The 22,729-nt window shown below is 40.7% G+C and overlaps 1 protein-coding gene across 1 annotated transcript in view; it reads left to right on the top strand.

Annotated features, from left to right (window-relative positions):
- Positions 1–19,738, top strand: part of KIF6 (kinesin family member 6) — a 173,192-nt gene extending 153,454 nt beyond the window's left edge. The window contains exons 17-21 of the mRNA XM_064158320.1: positions 1,151–1,235; positions 3,635–3,770; positions 5,655–5,749; positions 14,826–14,932; positions 18,184–19,738. Of these exons, the coding sequence (XP_064014390.1) occupies positions 1,151–1,235; positions 3,635–3,770; positions 5,655–5,749; positions 14,826–14,932; positions 18,184–18,200 (440 nt within the window). The 3' untranslated portion in view covers positions 18,201–19,738. The remainder of the gene's footprint in view (positions 1–1,150; positions 1,236–3,634; positions 3,771–5,654; positions 5,750–14,825; positions 14,933–18,183) is intronic.
- The last annotated feature ends 2,991 nt before the right edge of the window (positions 19,739–22,729 follow it).

Below are 22,729 nucleotides of genomic sequence, written 5' to 3'. Positions count from 1 at the left end.
ATTTACAAAGTGCCCAAGTAGATGTGTCCTGGGCTTCACTTCTCACTGAACTTTACCCAACATTGTGATAAGATCTCTTCTGCTTTTTGTGACTGGGACTCAGTGATGAATATTTAAGTTTTAGACATTTACTTGATGAAATATCATAGAATCACAGAATCAACCAGGTTGGAAGAGACCTCCAAGATCATCCAATCCAACCTAGCACCCAGCCCTATCCAGTCAACCAGACCATGGCACTAAGTGCCTCATCCAGGCTTTGCTTGAACACCTCCAGGGATGGTGACTCCACCACCTCCCTGGGCAGCCCATTCCAATGCCAATCACTCTCTCTGCCAACAACTTCCTCCTAAAACCCATCCTAGACTTTCCCTGGCACAACTTGAGACTGTCCTCTTGTTCTGTTGCTGGTTGTCTGGCCCAATGCTATTTTTGCTGCCAAGGCAGTACAGTGCCAGTAGCTTGCACTGTACTCATCTATCAGTTTGCACTGTACTCATCTCTTTCCATTTTATACACATAAAAAACTTTGTGCTGCTCACCTTGCCCACACCTAAGTTTCTTGATGTTGCCAGCAAATTGCTAGAGATAATGGGTATAGCTGCATTAAAGGTTGAGGAAGCTGGGCACTTTGTGTCATAGAGGTTCTTATCTTACATAAAAGCCTTTGTTATCATTTCTAAAAGTACCTTTAACCACTGCCAAAGACCCCTCACAGTAAATTTGGCTGGCTTTACATGGAAACATAGCAAGAATGCTCTCACATGGTCTGTGAGCATTCTTGTTTGAGAGATAGTAGCTTCCTAAATCACTTCAGTTTGCTCTGCACAAGTACACTTCTCTATAGCATGAATGCTTCATATTCATGAAGGTCAGAAATTTATCCATATCTAAAATTAATATTTCAGATTTTACTGAGGAAAAGTAAAAATTAAAAGCAATTTAATTAAAATCACTATTTTATCAGATGCCTTTTGTACTGATTAAGACATTAGTAAGGAATTTGAAGAAACATTTCCAGGAGAGATAAGTAGTTAATGAACCCTATCTCATTACCTACCTCTTTAAAAATAGTGTGTATTCTAATCAAAAGGTTTTTTTCTTTTGACATCTTATGGTCATTGCTTACATCTCATAATTTCTCCTGTAGCTATCTCCAGTCCTCCTGAAGAGCTAAATACTCTTGATCCAGTAGAAGAGAAACTTCGAACGCAAATGGAAGAAGAAAAAAAATGGTATTAACTCTGCCTCAAACTTCTGCTGTCCTTCAGGAGCTAAGTTACACTGATACTATATTCCAATTACAATTCTGCACACACAGCTACCCTCAGGGTTTCTTCTGACATTTTAAAAATGTCAGCTTTGTGGTTCAGTAATCATTTAAAATTCGTGTGTATGCTGTTGGCTTCTCTCTAAGATGCCACAGTACCTTACTGGGGGAAAATCTATGCTTGAGCTAAAAAAGTATTTTAATGTTCTCCTTGAGGGTTAGTGGTCAAAACTTACTGTTTGAATCCAACTGTAGTGTGAACACTCTTGGTTGGTTCAGAAATGTCCTGCTTTCCTTGACCTAAGGAAACTCTTTAGGCTACACAGGATTGACTAAGTGTAAATAATATGCAGAATACGCATTGGTTAACCATTCATTGCTCTAATGTCCCTGTAGCTAGGAGGATAAAAGAAAAGAGATGCAGGAATATCAGTTCTAAAGGGTAAAAGAAAAGAGATGCAGGAATATCAGTTCTAAAGGGTAAAAGAAAAGAGATGCAGGAATATCAGTTCTAAAGGGTAAAAGAAAAGAGATGCAGGAGTATCAGTTCTAAAGGGTAAAAGAAAAGAGATGCAGGAGTATCAGTTCTAAAGGATAAAAGAAAAGAGGTGCAGGAATATCAGTTCTAAAGGGTAAAAGAAAAGATATGCAGGAATATCAGTTCTAAAGGATAAAAGAAAAGAGATGCAGGAATATCAGTTCTAAAGGATAAAAGAAAAGAGATGCAGGAATATCAGTTCTAAAGGGTAAAAGAAAAGAGATGCAGGAATATCAGTTCTAAAGGGTAAAAGAAAAGAGATGCAGGAATATCAGTTCTAAAGGATAAAAGAAAAGAGATGCAGGAATATCAGTTCTAAAGGGTAAAAAGAAAAGAGGTGCAGGAATATCAGTTCTAAAGGATAAAGAGATGCAGGACTATCAGTTCTAAAGGGTAAAAGAAAAGAGATGCAGGAATATCAGTTCTAAAGGGTAAAAGAAAAGAGATGCAGGAATATCAGTTCTAAAGGGTAAAAGAAAAGAGATGCAGGAATATCAGTTCTAAAGGATAAAAGAAAAGAGATGCAGGAGTATCAGTTGTAAAGGGTAAAAGAAAAGAGATGCAGGAATATCAGTTCTAAAGGGTAAAAGAAAAGAGATGCAGGAATATCAGTTCTAAAGGGTAAAAGAAAAGAGATGCAGGAATATCAGTTCTAAAGGGTAAAAGAAATGAGGTGCAGGAATATCAGTTCTAAAGGATAAAAGAAAAGAGATGCAGGAATATCAGTTTTAAAGGGTAAAAGAAAAGAGGTGCAGGAATATCAGTTTTAAAGGGTAAAAGAAAAGAGATGCAGGAATATCAGTTCTAAAGGGTAAAAGAAAAGAGGTGCAGGAATATCAGTTCTAAGTAATTTGTTAACATTTCTGTTATGTGCAATCTGTGAGGAAGCTTCTCGCTGTTTCATAGTATTGGTAAATCTCCAGTTGTATGTTAGCCAACAAACCTTGTTAAAGAAACTTGCATCTGGAAGAGAAACTCCTATCTGAATCCAGGCTCTAGCAGCAAGTTGTTTATTAATGGTAACATGCTGAGAAATCAAAATTAAAAAATGGCATATTTGATTGAAGTTGTATTTTAATCAATAATCAACATTGTTCCCATTTTCATCTTGAGTGCTGTGTCCAGTTCTGGGCTCCTCAATTCAAGAGAGATGTTGAGGTGCTGGAAGGTGTCCAGAGAAGGGAAACAAAGCTGGTGAGGGGCCTGGAACACAAACCCTATGAGGAGAGGCTGAGGGAGCTGGGGGTGTGCAGCCTGGAGAAGAGGAGGCTCAGGGGGGACCACATTTCTGTCTACAACTACCTGAAGGGAGGTTGTAGCCAGGTGGGGGTTGGTCTCTTCTGCCAGGCAACCAGCAACAGAACAAGGGGACACAGTCTCCAGTTGTGCCAGGGGAAGTCTAGGCTGGATGTTAGGAGGAAGTTGTTGGCAGAGAGAGTGATTGGCATTGGAATGGGCTGCCCAGGGAGGTGGTGGAGGCACCGTCCCTGGAGGTGTTCAAGAAAAGCCTGGCTGAGGCACTTAGTGCCATGGTCTGGTTGACTGGATGGGGCTGGGTGCTAGGTTGGCCTGGATGATCTTGGAGGTCTCTTCCAGCCTGGCTGATTGTATGATTTGATTGTCACTGATTTCTTTAATGAAATAAAAACTTTGTGGAATGTTCTTGAACTTAGTGTGCCATGAAGCACTTACAAAATGTGAGGTGTCTCTTCCTACCATCACTCTCTCTGTCCCTTGCATCTCTGGCTATTATATATTCTTTTCTAGTTTAAATCTGTGGCTACTCTAGGTGGGATCTGTAAAATATTTTCTTCTTCTCATATTAGTTATAAAACAATGTTTGATCGCTTGAAAGGACTGAAGATAGAGACTGAGCATCTACAGCTTCTTATGGACAAATGCAAGACGAAGCTGCAAAAGGACTTTGAAGTCTGGTGGTCTCAAGAGGCAGTAAATCTGCAGGTAGGAAATATCCTCATATTGCTTCCATTTTCATGTAAACACAACATTTCCTAAAAAAGTAGTTAGTTGACAGATGAAATTTGGTGTGTGATTGATCTGTGCTTATGGCAACATTAATTAGACAAAGCTAATGTGAGTTATATGAAGCTAACGCCAGCAAAACTCCTTGCATTCTGCTCTGTTTTGTGTTTTGACATTTCCTCAAATCACTAGAGAGAAAGCCAAAACTGGTCTCAAAATACTTAAAATTCTGAAGGATTGTAAAATAAATATTAGGAGATTGGAAAAGGTAATTATTTTTGCTGTTAGCAAAATTATGCTTTCATCATGTGCATGACATATCCGTTAGAATATGGCAGTTCTGGCAGCAATATGTGGACAAATCCCAGCAAACATAAGTGAATTTTAACTTCCTTTGTTTGCAAAGACTCCAGCAACTTTTCAGCTTTCTTAAGCTCCCAGCGGGTCAGCAGCTCTCAGCACAAAGCTTGTCCCCCTACTCTCTAGCTGCCATCATTGCCTGTTTAAGAACCCAGCAGAAACAGAGTGCTCTTATTTAATGGCTTGTATAAAAAAACAAACTAAAGACATGCAATTTTAAACAGTCTATTAGAACTTCATAACACAGTCTGAAAGCTGAACACAGTTTCACAAACACAGGAGACAGTACAAATGGGTCCAGAAGGGATTCAACTGAAACAAGGCTCAGGGGTGACCTTATTGCTGTCTACAACTACCTGAGGGGAGGTTGTAGCCAGGAGGAGGTTGCTCTCTTCTCTCAGGTGGCCAGCATCAGAACAAGAGGTCACAGCCTCAAGCTGTGCCAGGGGAAATTTAGGCTTGAGGTGAGGAGAAAGTTCTTCACTGAGAGAGTCATTGGACACTGGAATGGGCTGCCCGGGGAGGTGGTGGAGTCGCCGTCCCTGGAGCTGTTCAAGGCAGGGCTGGTCGTGGCACTTGGTGCCATGGTCTAGCCTTGAGCTCTGTGGTAAAGGGTTGGACTTGATGATCTGTGAGGTCTCTTCCAACCTTGGTGATACTGTGATACTTTCTCATACTCTCCTGACTCTTTTTTAATGTCTTCCAAGTAGCGACATGGCATCTCACAGCAAAGCACTGCCACCAAATGCACATCAGCCTAGTGAAAATGAGTGCTGAGTCCAGTCCATCCCATATTTATTATTAAATGAAAATGATTTATTCTGTGTGAAAAAAGTTGTTATAAACAAAACAGAATTAATCCAGCATTTTGTTTAAATTTAAAATGTATTTTTTAGAAGTCAACCAAAAGCAAATATGGAGTTTAACATGAAAGATTCAGTTATCCATAAAGAGCAACCTCACTAGCTTCATTTTGAGCTATCATTGCCAAGCACTTTTCAGGTTAAAATCCCTAGCTGCATTAGTGGCAAAGAGAGTGATGTTTTAGTCACTCTCATGCCTAAATAGCTAGGCTTTTCAAAACACTGTAAGTAACATTTTTGAATCCACTGGAGTGTAGTTTTCTCTGTCCTTAAACAGGAAAGGTCCAGGATTCAGCCTTTCCTGATTCATCATCAGAAGATTAGAAAACTGGAAAAAATAATTTGGACTGATGTCTTGGATTTTGAGATCTCTGTACCTCTGAGCACTCTATAAAAGTCAGATCTGCAAACACATGCTGATAGATATTAAAAACCTCTAATTTGAGCTTTAAAATATTAAAACCAACCCTAAACACTTTTCTCTGTGTTTAAAAGTGTTTATCTAAGTGAAGAAAGAACTGTATGTCCAGACTCTTTGTTTGCTGAATGAATATTTGCCTACCTTGTTGCTAAGACATGTAGGCCAATATTAAGCATTCTAAAAAAATCCTAACCTACATAGTTGTGTTTTTCAATCTAGACCCAGCAGGAAAAGCCAGAGACGCTTAGCTCACCAAATACTGCACCTGTTTATCCCCAGCTTATCGAATCCTCACAACATCTGTCAACTGACAGGTAAATTTGTCATTTTTCTCTTCCTTTATTGTAAGAAAATGCAGTTTTATTAGAAGTGCAGTTCACCAATGCTGCACTCAAACAGTGCATTTCCAATTACAAGTGACATTACAGTGTAGAAAATTAATTTCTGTAATTCAGTTATTTGCCAGTTGTAGTGAAAGTAACTTATCACAGCCCAGTTCTTTTGACTTCACAGAATGACTTGTTGCTTTTGCTATGAGGAGAGTGTATCTCCTTCAGAATGTATTCAGTGGGCTGGAAACAAACAAAAAAATGTTACAAAGTGATTTAATATGGAGCCTACATAGATTTGCTGTTGGAAAATGTCATAGAATCATAGAATGGTTTTTGTTGGAAGGAACCTCAAAGATCATCTAGTGCCGACTCCCTGCCACAGGCACCTCCCACTAGAACAGGTCCCTCAAGGCCTCATCCAACCTAGCCTTGAACATCTCCAGGGAGGGAGCATCCACAACCTCCCTGGGCAACCTGTGCCAGAGTTTCACCACTTCTTCCTAACATCTAGTTTAAATCTCCCCTCTGCCAGTTTAAACCCATTACCTCTTGTCCTGTCATTGCAAGCTCTTGTAAATAGTCCCTCCCCAGCTTTCCATTAGGCCCCCTTCAGATGCTGGAAGGTTACCTGCAAGGTCTCCTTGAAACTGTCTCTTCTCCAGGATGAAGAGCCCCAACTCTCATAGACTGTCCTCATAGCAGAGCTGCTTCAGCCCTCTGAGCATCTTTGTAGCTCTCCTCTGGACTCGCTCCAACAGTTTGATGTCCTTCTTGTGCTGGGGGCTCCAGAACTGCACACAGTCCTGCTGGTGTATTTATGCAGCATATTTTTTCTCAATGATAGCACATTTCATACTGTAAAATACTGATGCATCCTCTAGAGTAGAAAAATGCAATCATCCTTATTGTTTCATCATCAGTCACTTCTGGTTTGACCTGAATGTGCTAGTTTCTATATTCATTGACCATAAATGGAGGTGTTCTCTTCCCTTCCTTCTTCCTTTGTCTCTCCATGCCTCTCTGTTTTTCTCCCTCTCTCCTTCCTTCTTGTTATGCAGTTAATCTTTCACTGATAAGTGGCTTTACCTACAAATTTAAAGCACTGCTCTGTACAAGTTATGTTCCTTGCTTTATAGCAAACAATACATGCTACATACCATTAAATAATGAATGCTGTTTGGTTTGGGTTTTTTGAAATGCAAAATATATTCTAATTTTCATTGAAAGTTTTTGTGTATTTCTAGTAAAGATTCCTGTGGTGGTTTGGCCTTGGCTGGGGGCCAAATGCCCACCAATGCTGCTCTATCTCTCGCTCTCTTAGATGGACAGGAGAGAGGGGAAAATATAACAAAAGCCAATCATAAGATAGAAGCAATTTAATAACAATGATAAACACAAGCAATAGACTGCAGACAGAAGTGAAAGCAAAGAGAGATGCTATTCTCTACTTACTATCAGCAGGTGGTGGTCAGTGACTCCCAGGGAGCAGGGTTCTAAATGTGGCAGTTTCTCTGGAGGACAGTCACCATGGATTAATATCCTCCCACTTCCTTCTTTCCCTTAATTCTTATACCTGAGCCGATGTCACATGGCATGGAATACGCCTGGCTTGGCTGTGTCCCTTCCCAAGATCTTGCTCACACTTCTGTGTACTCCTGCAGCAGGAAAATGTTGGAAAAGCACAGCCTGGGTGCTTGTTCAGCAGCAGCCAAAACGCTGGTGTGGTATCAGCTCCAGCACTGCAAAACACAGCACCAGAAAGATACTCTGAGGAGAATTAACTCCAGCTCAGCCAAACCCAATACAATTCCATAATCAATGCAAAGAACGATTTAAAGTTGTATAAGAGAACGATTTAAAGTTGTATAAGAGAACGATTTAAAGTTGTATAAGAGAACGATTTAAAGTTGTATAAGAGAACGATTTAAAGTTGTATAAGAAGGCATTTTCAGATGGCTCAAACTGATGAGAACCTCCTCTAGTCTCTGCTTTGCTTCAGTTCTTACTCTGTGTTCTCTCAAGACTTAGGGACTATTCACTGTGCAAATGTCTGGCAAGTTTTAGGTCTAATTCAAGCTTCTCATTTCTGGGTTTAGGCTGAAAATGTACTTGTCCCACAGAACAGCTGATACAACAGAATGTGAGAGAAGTTTTGGTCCAGCTTTGTACGAAGTTATCCAGGTTAGCTTAAGCGATCCACAACTGTCACTCTCTTTACCTTTAGATTGAGCTAAGGATCTCTTGCTCGACTTTCCTGTCCCATCCTAGGGAATAACAACTTCCAGTTGGTGTGCTGATGGATTACTCAGGGGAGTAGTATCTTTTACAGATTAAGCTAGAATTAAAAATAATATACAATACTGCCCAGACACTTTCCAGCACAACTGGAGACTGGCATCCAGGAGCGGTGATTTCTCCTTCCCCCATTCTTATCTCAGAAACAAAACTCTTTCCTTATAAATTTCTTTTAAACTTTTTTTTTTTGGATGCCTTTGTCATTCGTGTTTATTACTGGACAACAGTTCTTAGGAAAGTATTTCTAGAACTTTAAATAGAATGAGGGAAGGTATCTGGTTGTTTTCAGCTGCCAAGTTTAGAGGGTTTATGGCAAAAAATCACCTGAAGAGCCTCTATGTAAGTAATGGACATACTGGCTGAGACTGACTGGATGATCCTTGCGTACCTATCACAGTCCCAGAACATTTATCTTCTTGAACTTAAATTGAAGTGAGAGTCTGCACAAATACAGTTTCGTTTTCCCATCTCCAACAATATTCTTGCAATGATCTTTTGGAGTTAACTACTCTTTCCTCCTTGCATTTCCAGAAAGCTGATCTTATTTTATGCTAGGCTATTTAAACATTTTTTTTCCAGGTATATTTCCAACGTGATGTATGTGGAAAGAGAAAACTGCTTGTGCTTTTTGAGGTGGGAGCTGAAGGCTTAACGTCCCACTGTGGATGAAACTTCTATTTTCCCCCTCCTAGAGTCAGTAACATATTAGAGTAAAAAGTTCCAATTTCAGAAAAATTAAGCCTTGGGAAGAGAAAGTCTACCTGGACTTCAGCAAAGCCTTTGACACTGTACAAGTCTCATGCTCATTAACCTGTGATCTTGTGATCCTGTGATCCTGTGAGTAGATGTGGAAGGTTTCCAGACTGTATCTTTTCATATGTCTTTCATATGAGAGGAAATATTAAATCTCATTTGATCTGAATATACTACTTAAAATGAAGCTTGGGAAACTTGGGAAAAAAAATCATATAATCAACCAAGTTGGAGGAGACCTCCAAGACCATCCCATCTCCATGACCCATCTCCGTATTTCAGACAGAGAAGGATCTAATCAGCAATCCCAGAATCAGTGCAGAATTAAAGGAAAAGGAACTTAAAATAATCATAACTAAATTGTTAAAAATTATACTTAGTGACATCTCTCAAACTGGAAAGAGAATACTCCACTTGTCTATATTTTCTCTACCACAAAGATGTGGTTCTAACTGCATCTCATACTGTATGTACATTTATGTCTCTTAAAGGGCTCCCATGAAATCTGCAAGTCTTAAAACACACATTGGGCTAAACACTCCATGTCTGCTCCACTTCAGACTTTAAGGAAAATGTTTTGTTCATCTTAATATTGTCTTCTCCCATGTAAACTTTCACTTAAGAAATGTATCTGTCCTTGTCTGTTCAAGTTACTTAGCTCACTGAGTATTTAGTTTCACTAGGCTTGACCTGTTCTTCTATTCTGCTTGAGTCAAGCCACTGTTGCATAGTTATTCCAATCTTTTCAGAAGGGATGCATTCCTTTTTCATTCTGCCACAGCTTTTTTAACCTGGGGCATTGCCTTTTACTGGATCTCATTTGTCTGTGTGGTAGTTTGAAGGGCCCTAGGTCTCCCTGAGCAAAGTCACAGAGACAGAGGCCCATCCCAGGGGGATGGACTTGCTCATTTTGGGATATTGTAATGTTGTTCTTCTATTCCATTTTCTGGTATCATAGCTTAAAAGGCAGTGCCTGACTGATACCTTCCCCTTCTCCTCCCTGCCTTCTCTCCCTTCTCTCTGGGAACAGCATGCATTCCTTCTTATCTCCTGGTTTGTAGGGGAGATGGCTACCAGCTGGCAGGGAATTGTGAGCTGTGTCGTGCAGCCTGCTGAGCCCTTGTAGACCCCAGCTGGGGAGGGCAGTTTCAGCCTACCCTTAGGCTGGCTGAGGGTGGAAGGGGTGGAGGATTCTAGAAGGCCAGTTTGGGCCTAATGGGTTTCGTACTTTTTCTACCTGATTGCCTTTTATATATATGCATTTGTACATAGGAAGAAGTTCTTTACAGTGAGGGTGGTGAAACACTGGCACAGGTTGCCCAAGGAGGTTGTGGATGTTCCCTCCCTGGAGGTGTTCAAAACTAGGTCAGATGAGGCCTTGAGCAACTTGTTCTAGTGGAGGCATCCCTGCCTATGGCAGGGGGTTGGAACTAGATGCTCTTTGAGGTCCTTTCCAACCTCATCTTGAATACTGTGTTCAGTTTTGGGCTTCCCAGTTGAAGAGGGACAGGGATCTGCTGGAGAGGGTCCAGCAGAGGGCTAGGAGGATGATTAGGGGACAGGAGGGCATGGCTTATGAGGAGAGGCTGAGGCACCTGGGGCTGTTTAGTCTGCAGAAGAGAAGACTTAGAGGGGATTTGATAAATGTTTATAAGTATCTGAGGGCTGCCAGGACGGGAGGACAGGCTCTGCTCACTTGCTCCCTGGGATAGGACAAGGAGCAATGGGGGTAAGTTGCAGCACAAGAGGTTCTGCCTCAACACAAGGGAGAACTTCTTTACTGTAAGGGTCCCAGAGCACTGGCACAGGCTTCCCAGAGAGGTTGTGGGGTCTCTTTCTATAGAAACTTTCAAGGCCTGTCTGGATGTGTTCCTCTGTGATCTGTGTTAGATAGGATTGTCCTGCTCCGGCAGGGGAGCTGGACTCGATGATCTCTTTGGGTTCCTTCTAACCCCTAACATCCCATGATCCTATGAATTATCATAACACTGAATCACATTAGCTGTGTTTTTGTCTGGCTTTGTCAAGCACCCTGAGCTATCCAGTCCTTCAGGCTTAACGCACAGAGAGGGTTATCATTACCCCCACCCCATGCTGTCATAATGACTTTCATTTAACTTTAATGCAGTACTAGCAAAACTTCTCATCTTTTCTCATCACTGGAATAGCATCTAACATGTAGGAGGGAAGTCCTGGCTTCTGACAACAGCCCAAAAGCAAGTTGTATCAGAGAATACAAATCACTACACAGCAAAATGACATTCTTTCATCCCCTTATGATTCAACATGCTTTGCAATGACTTAGAAATAGAATCAGAGCTTCAGTAGGAAGGATGTGAATTGCACCCACACAGGTCACCTCTCTAGCCTAGGGATTAGAGAAATCTTAGGGACATCTAAAACGTAGATTTGGGTTCTGCCAAGCTGAAGGTCTTATTTGTTAAATTGATACTCTGTTTACCTCTTATATGGAAGCAGCAGTTTGAGTCATTGGAAAAATATATATTTATAACTTACACATTTCCTTAATTTCAGCAGAAGAGGTTGCATCCCACAGAAGGAAACATGTCTGGCTGTAATCCCACAGGCAAAGGGTAGCAGTGAAAGATCAGTCTCTGAGCATAATAATGTTAGTTTCCAGATCATGGGCATGACCTTACTCAGTTTAAGGCTTTTTTTAATATCCTGGGATGAGATTTAACAAGGCCAAGTGCAGGGTTCTGCACTTTGGCCACAACAACCCCAAGCAGCACTACAGGCTAGGGACAGAGTGGCTGGAGAACAGCCAGGAAGAAAGGGACATGGGGGTGCTGATAGATAGTAGCTGAAGATGAGCCAACAGTGTGCCCAGGTGGCCAAGAGAGCCAATGGCATCCTGGCCTGGATCAGGAGCAGTGTGGCCAGCAGGACAAGGGAGGTTATTCTGCCCCTGTACTCAGCTCTGGTCAGGCCACACCTTGAGTGCTGTGTCCAGTTCTGGGCTCCTCAATTCAAGAGAGATGTTGAGGTGCTGGAAGGTGCCCAGAGAAGGGCAACAAAGCTGGTGAGGGGCCTGGAACACAAACCCTATGAGGAGAGGCTGAGGGAGCTGGGGGTGTGAAGCCTGGAGAAGAGGAGGCTCAGGGGTGCCCTCATTGCTGTCTACAACTACCTGAAGGGAGGTTGCAGCCAGGTGGGGGTTGGTCTCTTCTCCCAGGCAACCAGCAACAGGACACAGTCTCAAGTTGTGCTGGGGGAAGTCTAGGCTGGATGTTAGGAGGAAGTTGTTGCCAGAGAGAGTGATTGGCATTGGAATGGACTGCCCAGGGAGGTGGTGGAGTCACCATCCCTGGGGGTGTTGAAGAAAAGCCTGGATGAGGCACTTAGTGCCATGGTCTAGTTGAGTGGCTAGGGCTGGGTGCTAGGTTGGACTGGCTGGTCTTGGAGGTCTCTTCCAACCTGGTTGATTCTATGATTCTGTTCATCAGGTGCCCTGTTCACCCATGCACTCTAAGGCAAGTTTTAGCATTCTGTCCCGAGTACAGGAATCCACTTGAGAGTGAGATCCCCTCAGACCAAACCCTACCAGACTTGAAGACTGGGATTTTTTTTAATAGATCCAGATCTAAATCTCCTTTAAAATGGGGATTTAACAATTCTGGAGAATAGTTTTCACTTAAAGTCAATAAGCTACCACAGCCCAAAAATCATTTCAGCTGACACCATTCTGTTCATGACAAACAATAAGTAAAGAAGCTTATTTCATTGAAAAATAAAACAATGAACTTGGATCACATTAAGTCCCATCACCTCATGCTTGTTGCAGGCCAAGAACAGACTCATGAATGGTTGCCAAGGTTCTGTTGGTGTGTAGTGATTGATTAAACCATGATTATATGACTTGGATGCCTAGGTATCTCAGGGCACAGATACAGAGTCCTTTTAGAAAGTGGAATGTAAGGCCCCAAATCACTTAGTTTTCAAGAACTACAAAATCAATGGAAAAAAGTGTTCAGGATATCCTAAATCAGAATTATGATGAGAAGTTCCCACATACTGTTAAATTTATAGTAGGTAATAATGTCACACATCCTTTCTAGCTCTTGTAATAGAGAATGGAATATTATTAACATGAAATACATAGTTGAATTAGGTTGAGACTTGAGGTTATTTTAACCCATTTAGACAGGTGCAAATGGTGTGGGACTTGAGGAGTTAAAGAGAAACGTTCCTTAAACCTAGAGCTGTTAGTTTGAAAGTCACTTATACTCTTGGGCACAGTATCTTCTGCAAAACTGAACCTGGCACAATGTAACAGAGTAAAATTTTAGTAATAAATTTCCTTCCTTTGTCAAGCTCTCTGCCAGAAATACCAATTCATCAGCCAACAGTGAACTACTGCAGACTTAGACAAGCAAGCACTTGCCAATCCTGCCATCTACTGGAAAAATCCTACAGCTGAGTTTCCCCTCTAAGATTGGCACCAGATCCATCAGCACACACAAGCCCTGGGGAAAGGAAAGTGTTGCTAGATGTCCCATGGCAAAAATCTGCTTTTCTAGTAGAGAGGTTCATTGATAACACTATCTGCAGGCACAGGAATGCACAACAGCTGTTTGCAATTTATCTATCATCAGCAATCCACATCCTAAAGTTCTCACTGAGTCTTATCCAGTCTCCCACTGGTTTTGGTAATAATTTCCCTGACTAAAGAAATAATAGAAAGTGAGCTAAGGCCTCACATAGCTAATAGTCTTTTTAGAAACTAAATACACCGTTACAAACTGTGCTTAGAAGAGAAATGCTAAACATATAATAACTTCAACTGAAAAGCCTTTTCCAGTGGACAAGTGTTATAGGTAGATAAAACAGCTTGGAAAGCAGCTTATTTGTAGTTATGTACAGAATCACAGGATGTTAGAGGTTGGAAGGGACCTCCAGAGATCAGCGAATCCAACTCCCCTGCCAAAAGTAGGATCCCCTAGGGTAGTCCACACAGGAATGCATCCAGGTGGATATTGAAAGCCTATAGAGAAGGAGACTCCACAGTTCCTTTGGGCAGCCTGTTCTAATGTTCTGTCACCCTCACTGTAAAGAAGCTTCTTCTTGTGTTGAGGTGAAGCCTTCTACGTTTAAGTTTGTATCTACTGTTCCTTGCACCACCAAAAAGAGGTTGTGCCACTCCACTTGAGACCCAACCCTCAGACATTTATAGACATTGATGAGATTCACTCTCAGTCTTCTCTTCTCCAGACTAAACAGCCCCAGGTCTCTCAGTCTCTCTTCATAGGGAAGATGCTCAAGTGAGGTGATCTCATTCATGTTTATAAGTATGTCAGGGATCAGTTCCAGGAGGATGGAGTCAACCTCTTCTCAGTGATGCCCAGTGACAGGACAAAGGGCAATAGGTGGAAGTTGAGGCATAGGAGATTCCATGTGAACCTGAGGAGGAATTTTTTCACTGTGAGGGTGACAGAGCACTGGAATAGCTGCCCAGAGAGGTTGTGGAGTCTCCCTCTCTGGAGATATTCAAGAAGCGTTCCAGTGTGATCTGCTGGAGGTGCTCCTGCTCTGGCAGGGGGGCTGAACCAGATGAGCTTTCAAGGTCCCTTGAAGCCCCTGATATTCTATGATTCTATGTATGTATGAAAACTTACAGTAAGCAAAACCACTGTTGAGCAGTTAAAAGACATAGCAGGCAAACAAACTCATGGCATTATCACATCCATCACTTCCTTGGTAAATCCACTATTCTAGGCTTTTCTGCTTGGCAGTAAGTCTTTGACTCAGCAGTAACATCTTTTTAACTCTTTGTCAGAGGATTTATAGCTGCTAAGCATGTAGCCCTATCAAACTAAAAAGATACTGACTGATCTTAAGAACCTGCATAAAAGAATTAAGAAGTCCTGAGCCTGATTGTCCTCTGAACTGTGCCATCTCCAATGATGTATCTGAAGAACGCAGACCCCCATACTGAAGAAGAGAGGAGATTATGGAGTAGAAAAGTAACCTACTTACTTTCTTTTTTCAGGACCCCACCAAATTCAAGTACATCTATTCCTCTAACTGGAGACAACCAGGCTGATGCTGACATCCTAGCTTTCATTAAAGCAAGACAGAACATTCTGCAAAAGAAAGGTAAATCCTGCCAGAAAATAGGAAGCCAACCCAAATTCTTTAGTACAGCATTTTAAGCCAGAATAGGTTCAGTTCACATTTAGAATGAAGCAAATGAGAACTGGGTCTGACTTAAATTTTATTACCTTATGTTATCAGCTGTTCTAAGCACCTGAGGTTCTTAACATGTATTTATTTTGATAGCTCAGTGCTGCAGTGTAAAACTACGGAGGCACTTAGTGCCATGGTCTAGATGACTGGCTAGGGCTGGGTGCTAGGATGGACTGGATGATCTTGGAGGTCTCTTCCAGCCTGGTTGATTCTATGATTCTATGCATGTCTGTGCATCTAGCTTAGTGTATTTCTTTACACTTAAGTAAATTAATTTGAATGTTTTTTTCTTGATACCTCCTTATTTTTCTGTATACTTTTTCTTGAAACTATCTGGCCTGGTTTTCATCTCTTGCAAGTTTAGCTGTAACAACTGACACCAAAGATTACAGAAATGATTGCAGTGTACCCTACCTCATGAGGCAGACTGGCCCACTGTGTCTAGCAGAGCATGCTCTTAAAAGGTATTTCCCTGTACCAAGGCCTAGTGAAACTTTCTGTGGGTATATGTTACCAAGTCAGGCACAGAGAGAAATCACAGGTAGGCAGTAAAGTTCATTCTACAACATAGATAAGTAAAATAATTACCCAGGAAACAGAAAGCAGTAAATACACAATGGTGGCACTGCAAGGTAGTCTAAAAGGACTAAAAGTAGCTCATCATGATAAAGAAAAATGACACATGGTGTTCTTTTTTTGTTGTTGTTTTCTTATATATATATATATAAAAAATAGTTTTTAGTGGCAGCAACTAATTAGAAGATGAAAGTGTTAGTAGTCAGTGAAGCAGAAACTTTCCACCAGTGCTTGAGTGCTGATGGCAGCATTATTCAACAAGCTGTCAGCTCCTGGCAGATGGTGTTAGCATTGTCACAAAGTGAGGTTTCAGTGTCACACTGCTTATCAGAAAACTGTCAGGTAAACACACAGTGGCAGAAAAAACAGCCTCCCTGCAGTCATCTAAACCAAACACTTAACACATTTGGGCTTTGGGATCTCTTTTGTCTTTATTTAAGAATAGCTGTTGTCAGGTTTCTTCTGCAGGTTGAATTTACAGGCAGTTCACCAGAACACAATTAGAGGCAGGTGTATTCAAGAAACTTTTCAGGCCTTTAGAAGGACCAAATATGACTCATTCTGTGAAACATAGTAATGTTAGCCAACAAAAACTCGTCCTGTGATTATCTCCTAAATCATACCATATCATGAACATCTCTCTCAAATACCTGCCCATGTGGATGGTTTAGTTAATTAGAAGGTGTTGGGTGCTAGGTTGGACTGGATGATCTTGGAGGTTTCTTCCAACCTGCTTGATTCTATGATTCTAAGTGCCCATGTGGATGGTTTAGTTAATCAGAAGGTGTTGGGTGCTAGGTTGGACTCGATGATCTCGAAGGTCTTTTCCAACCTGGTTAATTCTGTGATACCTTCTGTGATACCTACCTACTATCTGGTTCAGAAGGGACAAGGTATTATTAACATTGACAGCTATTAGACCCCAAATTATGAAAGGAATTCTTGCAGAATAGAGGACATTCAACACTTTTTTTCAATTGTTCTGCAGTTCACTTAAAGATGTGCTACATGCTCCCTAAGTAGCCAAAAGGAGCAGTGCCTATCACTAAGTATAGGCAGGGGAACAAGAAGTAAGGAGGCTTCATAAGTACAACTAACATATTGCCAACATGTAGGTACCTGATGTGCCATAGATAAGAGACAGCTCAGCAGTCACTTCTGAGAAGGATTTTAAGTCAACCTGGCAGATAAAAGATGGCTTCTCTTCCTTGATTGCTTATGAGGAGAGGATAAACCTCACAGATCTGAAGGATGGAGCCACTGATAGCAGGAACCACTGGTTGAAAAAGAAATCTAATTTATCAGGACAAAGGAGGGTAAAATCTATGAATTAGTACTACTAAGGAAATACTTTGTGCTTCAGCACTGCAGTGAAAGCTAAAGACATTCACGAGGTGCAGTGGTAACCATTCTAACTGTGGGCTAGAAGACACCACTATTCCTATGTCTGGCAGAACTTGAGATTGTGTCCCCTTGTTCTGTTTCTGGGTGTCTGGGAGAAGAGACCAACCCCACCTGGCTGCAGCCTCCCTTAGGTAGTTGTAGACAGCAATTTTTATGTATAAAGAAAAGCTATCAGAGGTAGTGGAGAGTTAATCAGAGAGGAAGAATAGAAGAAGAAAGAATAGAAGAAGAAAGAATGTATTCTGACTGAATATTTTGGGGGGAGAGCTATGTCCTACACAGAACCTTTCCTCAATAAATTTCAAACATACACAAAATAAGCCATGGATAAATTAATTGCCCAGAGTCACTAAGCTGAGTCAGAAGCTTCATGTAGAATCTAAGGATGCTGATTTCAGTACTCTCTTGTCTCCTTCTCAGATTCTCCATATGAGGTTTCAATAAGCATTTCTTCATTTTCATGCAAATGTTTTCACTCCCTGCTTATTACACACAAAGTGTACTGCAGGAAACAACATGAGAAAGCACAGGTTCAGCCAAACCAAAGTCTGCTAGGCTTAAAAAGTGTCAACATACTTACTGCACTTTCCTTTATTGATCCTGACCCTTTCACACTGTTAGATCAGTATCTTAGAGGCAAACTCAGGGCCCCACTTTACTCTATCTAGGAGGGGAAAAAATGTGTGCAGAAGCAAACAGAGTGGAAAATAAGGTTCACAAACAGAAAGCATGGGAATGCTCAGTATCCTTAGTGACAATAATGCAAGAGAGGGAATGAGAGGTCTCAGTGGAGATTATTACCTCAGGATTTGTAGGTTATTACCATTTGGTTTTTAAACAGAGCAGAATTAAAGCAGGTACATACACAGGAGCTTGCTGGGGTTGTTAGGGCATTGGAAAGCTTCTTACAAAGGGCTAGACTGCACACACACTTTTGTGGCCTTATTTAGTTTTAAGGTAAAGAAATGAAATTACAGAAGAGTAGATGAATGGGGGTTTCTCCTAAAACTTTTAAATTAAGATGCTTTGGTGAGATTTTTGTTTGGGTTTTGTTGTTGTTGGTTTAGTTTGTGGTTTTTGTTTGTTTGTTTGTTTGAGGGTTTTTTGTGTCTCTGGAGTTTGTTTTAAAACTGACAGCACAACCTGAAATAGAGCCTAATGTATTCTTTATCTCCTTTCAGGCTTGGGAAACAAATGAAATTCTTCTTGCAGTCCACTATTTCCATCTAGAAACAGTTGAAGGCCTTTATTTTTTCCCTTCCTCTTCTTTTTAGAAACAGGTATGCATAAATACTTCAGTTGTGCAGGTTTAATTGGTAAAGGTATAGAAATTATATGTCCTTGGCTGCAAAATCTATTGCTCCAAAGAATTACACTTGAATACTCACACTCAGGGTCTTCAGCTTGTATTTAAGATTAAGCAAAACTAAAATAACCAGTCAAGAATTTGCCAAGTATGTTTGTTTATTGAGAATTCATTATATGTATTCTAAATGTTAAAAATAGCTAATGTATTAATACTCTTCTACATCTTTAATCTGAGGAGGAGCCTATTAGCACTGATGGTATATCTGTTTGCAACAATTTGCATCAAGATAAAATAATTACATCCAGCTGGCATCTATGCAAAGCCAATATTTTGCTGGGTTGCAAAGTTCTATACAGTTTGATCTGAGACCTTTTGCTGATTATTTCTTTTCCCCAAGGAATGACACTCAATAAAGGTAAAACAACAAAGGGCAGATACTTAGAAAACACAAATGAGATGAGAAAATGTAAATGTGGTTAGATCAATGCAAGATCACTGCTGATTCCATACTACCTATTTTACACCAAAAAAAGTAAAAATGCAGTAAAATACAGTCTATTTCTCTCACATATCCATAGTTCCAGATTGAAGTCATCATTTTTCATGCCAGTGATAAGCTTATCGTCATGTAAATGTGGTTAGATCAATGCAAGATCACTGCTGATTCCATACTACCTATTTTACACTTCAGAATAAAACAAGTGTAAAAATGCAGTAAAATACAGTCTATTTCTCTCAGATATCCATAGTTCCAGATTGAAGTCATCATTTTTCATGCTAGTGATAAGCTTATAGTCATGTAAATGTGGTTAGGTCAATGCAAGATCACTGCTGATTCCATACTACCTATTTTACACTTCAGAATAAACCAAATGTAAACATGCAGTAAAATATAGTTTGTTTCTCTCAGATATCCATAGTTCCAGATTGAAATCATCATTTTTCATGCCTGTGATAAGGTTATAGTCGTGCATTTGAAAGAGTTTGGGTTGTTCACATTAAAATACAGCAATACATTGTCAGAAGTTACATATTACTCTTAAGGATGTGTGTTTCCTTATGTTCTTGATACTTAGCTCTGTGGTAAATTCATAGTTATTCAGGAGTCGAGGTGAATCAGCATGTTTAAGTCTACCAGAGGTATCTGCTTATCAAATTAACAACTGAGAAACAAATGGTTAAGGAATATTGCAGTGATACCTTTTTGATTTTAATTTTAACTTTCTGTAACAGTCAGCACAGCCAGCACAGAAACTGTAAGCTTTCTGCAGGATTTAGAATGTACAAGGTGAGGTAAAATTCAGATCTACTTTTGCTTTGGGAAGAGAAAGTGCAAGGATTTGATCAGAGGTGGGAAAGGCCAGACTCTTCCCCCTTTTGTACATCTGCTTTGTTGGAGATTACATTAAAATGTCCTTCTGCCAGAATATTTATCTGTTTGTCTTTGTTTTTCATGTTTTTACTCTGTTACAGATGAGTACAATTAGGTGATTTAGACTCTCACAGCTATATCCACTGATGTCCCTGAATCTACCTGTTCAGTTCTGTCATCATTGAATCCTATCATGTTAGTCAAGCATGATTTCCCCTTGGTAAATCCATGCTGACTATACTGGAATGGGGCTGGGGATCGGTTGTGGCCTTTGCACCTAGGCAGTGATAACTCGACTCTTTGTCTAGGAAGGGTATAAATATTGGGGTACTTCTCACCTTGGGGTTCCCACCTTAGAGTTCTCCCTGCCTGGATAGTTCCTGCAGAAAGAGTCCCCTGGTGCTGCGAAGGACAAGCTCCTGAGGGACAGGACCCCCTTCCCACCATAAGCACCCTTTGTGCAAGCTAAGGAGCCTCGGATGTCCTCTGAAAGAGAGAGAGCTGACATGCATCTGGAGCACCCTTTCTCTTAGACAGCCTAACTCACCTGTGAGTAGTAAACTTTGGCTTAGCCTGATTAATAGTAGGGAATGCTACGTTAGGTAGCTTAGTCTTTCCATCTCCTGACTTCTAAAATAGTCAGATTTATCTATAGTATCCTTGTAAGATCTTCTCAATCAAACTGAGTCTGCTAATTAAAACTGAATTGATTTCTGTATATAGTTTTGGGGGCAGGGTTTCAGGAGAATAAAATAAGTCTATTTTTATGTATATTTCTATTTTATAGAAATCTATTTTTATATATATTTCTATATGTTGTTTTATATATATTTCTATATATGTATATTAACTCCCTGCCTCCACAACAGCATGCTACTGTGCATGTTTATAGAAGCTACTTTCTTAAACGTGTGCTTCATGATTTTGCCCTTGCATTTATCTGTAAGGTTGTTCAGCTGTGAAGTGATTAATCTCTGAATGCATTACTTACTCTGCAGTTTCTTGTGCACACACAATTTTTTTTTACTTCCCCCCACCCCCTTCTGCAAAAACACAGCTTTGCACATCAGCCCCAGGGTACATCACCTATTCCATGTGCCTGTTAAAGTTCTTCCCAGTTCTTTGCTATATTACCTATTAACTGATTTATATCTCCTCCCCCTCTTTTTGTTTTTAATATCCCCTTTTTATGTAACAGTCATGGTAAAGATGATCACACTTCCACTCAAAGTTGATTAGCAATCATTTCACTTGGCCAACCAAATTGGATGTACCTTCAATGCTGAAGGATTTAAGTAGGAATATCTAAAATATAGAAGTAAATGCACCTTAACAATTTCAGTGCCTCAATTCACAAAACCCTTCAGAAAATTAAGTTCCTCAAAGTAAGCCTTAGTGGACACTTTTTTTTTTTTCTTAAGGCAAAACTTAAGACTGTGAAGTTTGGTGTCTGGAATGCTTTGGTTTAATTGGATTGGACATAACAGGAGGGGACATAAAAGACATTCAGTGCTTCATTTGTTTGTTTACAACTTAATACCTTTATTAATTATATGTATTTATTAATTATACTATATATATAATAATAATACAATGTATTAATTATATTAATTAATTACAGTATCACAGTATCACCAAGGTTGGAAGAGACCTCATAGATCATCAAGTCCAACCCTTTACCACAGAGCTCAAGGCTAGACCATGGCACCAAGTGCCACGTCCAATCCTGCCTTGAACAGCTCCAGGGACGGTGACTCCACCACCTCCCCGGGCAGCCCATTCCAGTGTCCAATGACTCTCTCAGTGAAGAACTTTCTCCTCACCTCCAGCCTAAATTTCCCCTGGCATAGCTTGAGGCTGTGTCCTCTTGTTCTGGTGCTGGCCACCTGAGAGAAGAGAGCAACCTCCTCCTGACCACAACCTCCCCTCAGGGAGTTGTAGACAGCAATAAGGTCACCCCTGAGCCTCCTCTTCTCCAGGCTAAATTAATACCTTTAACTGTGAAACCTTCTTAGCTGTGGGAATTTGTCTCAGCCCAGCTATGCACAAGTGTTTGTATCTGTTCCAGAAAACCAGTAGGCTAGCATTCTCTTGGACAGGTAGACATTGGTCCTACAAACTACAAGACAAACATCTGTATCTCTCACCAGAGACAGCACTGCTAGCATAACAGACAGTTGTGCAACATCCCAGGCTTCTCTACCCATAACATTTCACAAGGTATGGAATAACAAGTTGTACCTTTGAATTATGAAAGCAGTTGTTGACAATACTCTGAGAGTAATTTTCTTCCTTAGCACACACCAAGAGGTCTTCTGTCAGTGATAAGCAGTAGGAGTACAGTTCAGCTGTCAAGTACAGGGATTTTCCCAGATACAGATATGAATGAAACAATTTTTTTTTAACTCTTCTTCTCTGAGCACTACCACTTATTTGAAAGTAGGTGAAAAATAATCTGAATGCCAAGAAAAGGATGGATATCTGTATTCAGAACATCTGGCTGGAGAGTTTAGTAGCAGTTGCAGCCCTAGACACGTGGCCCTCTTGCTGTGTGTGTGTTGTCTTTCAGAAGCAGTGGCATACATGATGCTAGCCATAAAGCTCTTCCTACAGAAATATGTGCAAGCCCAGCTCATTTCCAGTGCCTGATAATCGTTAAGGCTCCCATGAGTGAACTTCTGATGCTTTTAGCTAACAATTAACCTCAAGCCATCCTTCCCCCTTACGCATTTGGATTAAAAGGGCAATACGGAGACTAACAGCAGGGGAGTGAGTGGTTCCTTCTCTAACTCTATGGACTAAGGAGTGGAGTCATATGACAAAGAATTTAGGAGCTGCAGGACAGGCAGTGAGGGGACTGATCTCATTAGGGTTAGAAAAGAAAGAGAAGATCTGACTTGTGACCAGGCTGAATTCAGGATGTTGATGGATTTCATGATTTTGTTTTCACTAGTACCAGCAATGTTTGCATGGAACAGACAGCAGCTATTGACTTTCTCATTTATTCAGGTCTGTAGTCTCCTTTGTTGTTGGAAGTCTGCTCTAA

The sequence above is a fragment of the Pogoniulus pusillus genome, chromosome 18, assembly GCF_015220805.1.
Source record: "Pogoniulus pusillus isolate bPogPus1 chromosome 18, bPogPus1.pri, whole genome shotgun sequence".
NCBI lineage: Eukaryota > Metazoa > Chordata > Aves > Piciformes > Lybiidae > Pogoniulus > Pogoniulus pusillus.
The sequence above is the reverse complement of the archived record's forward strand: the minus strand, read 5'-3'. Positions and strand labels throughout refer to the sequence as shown.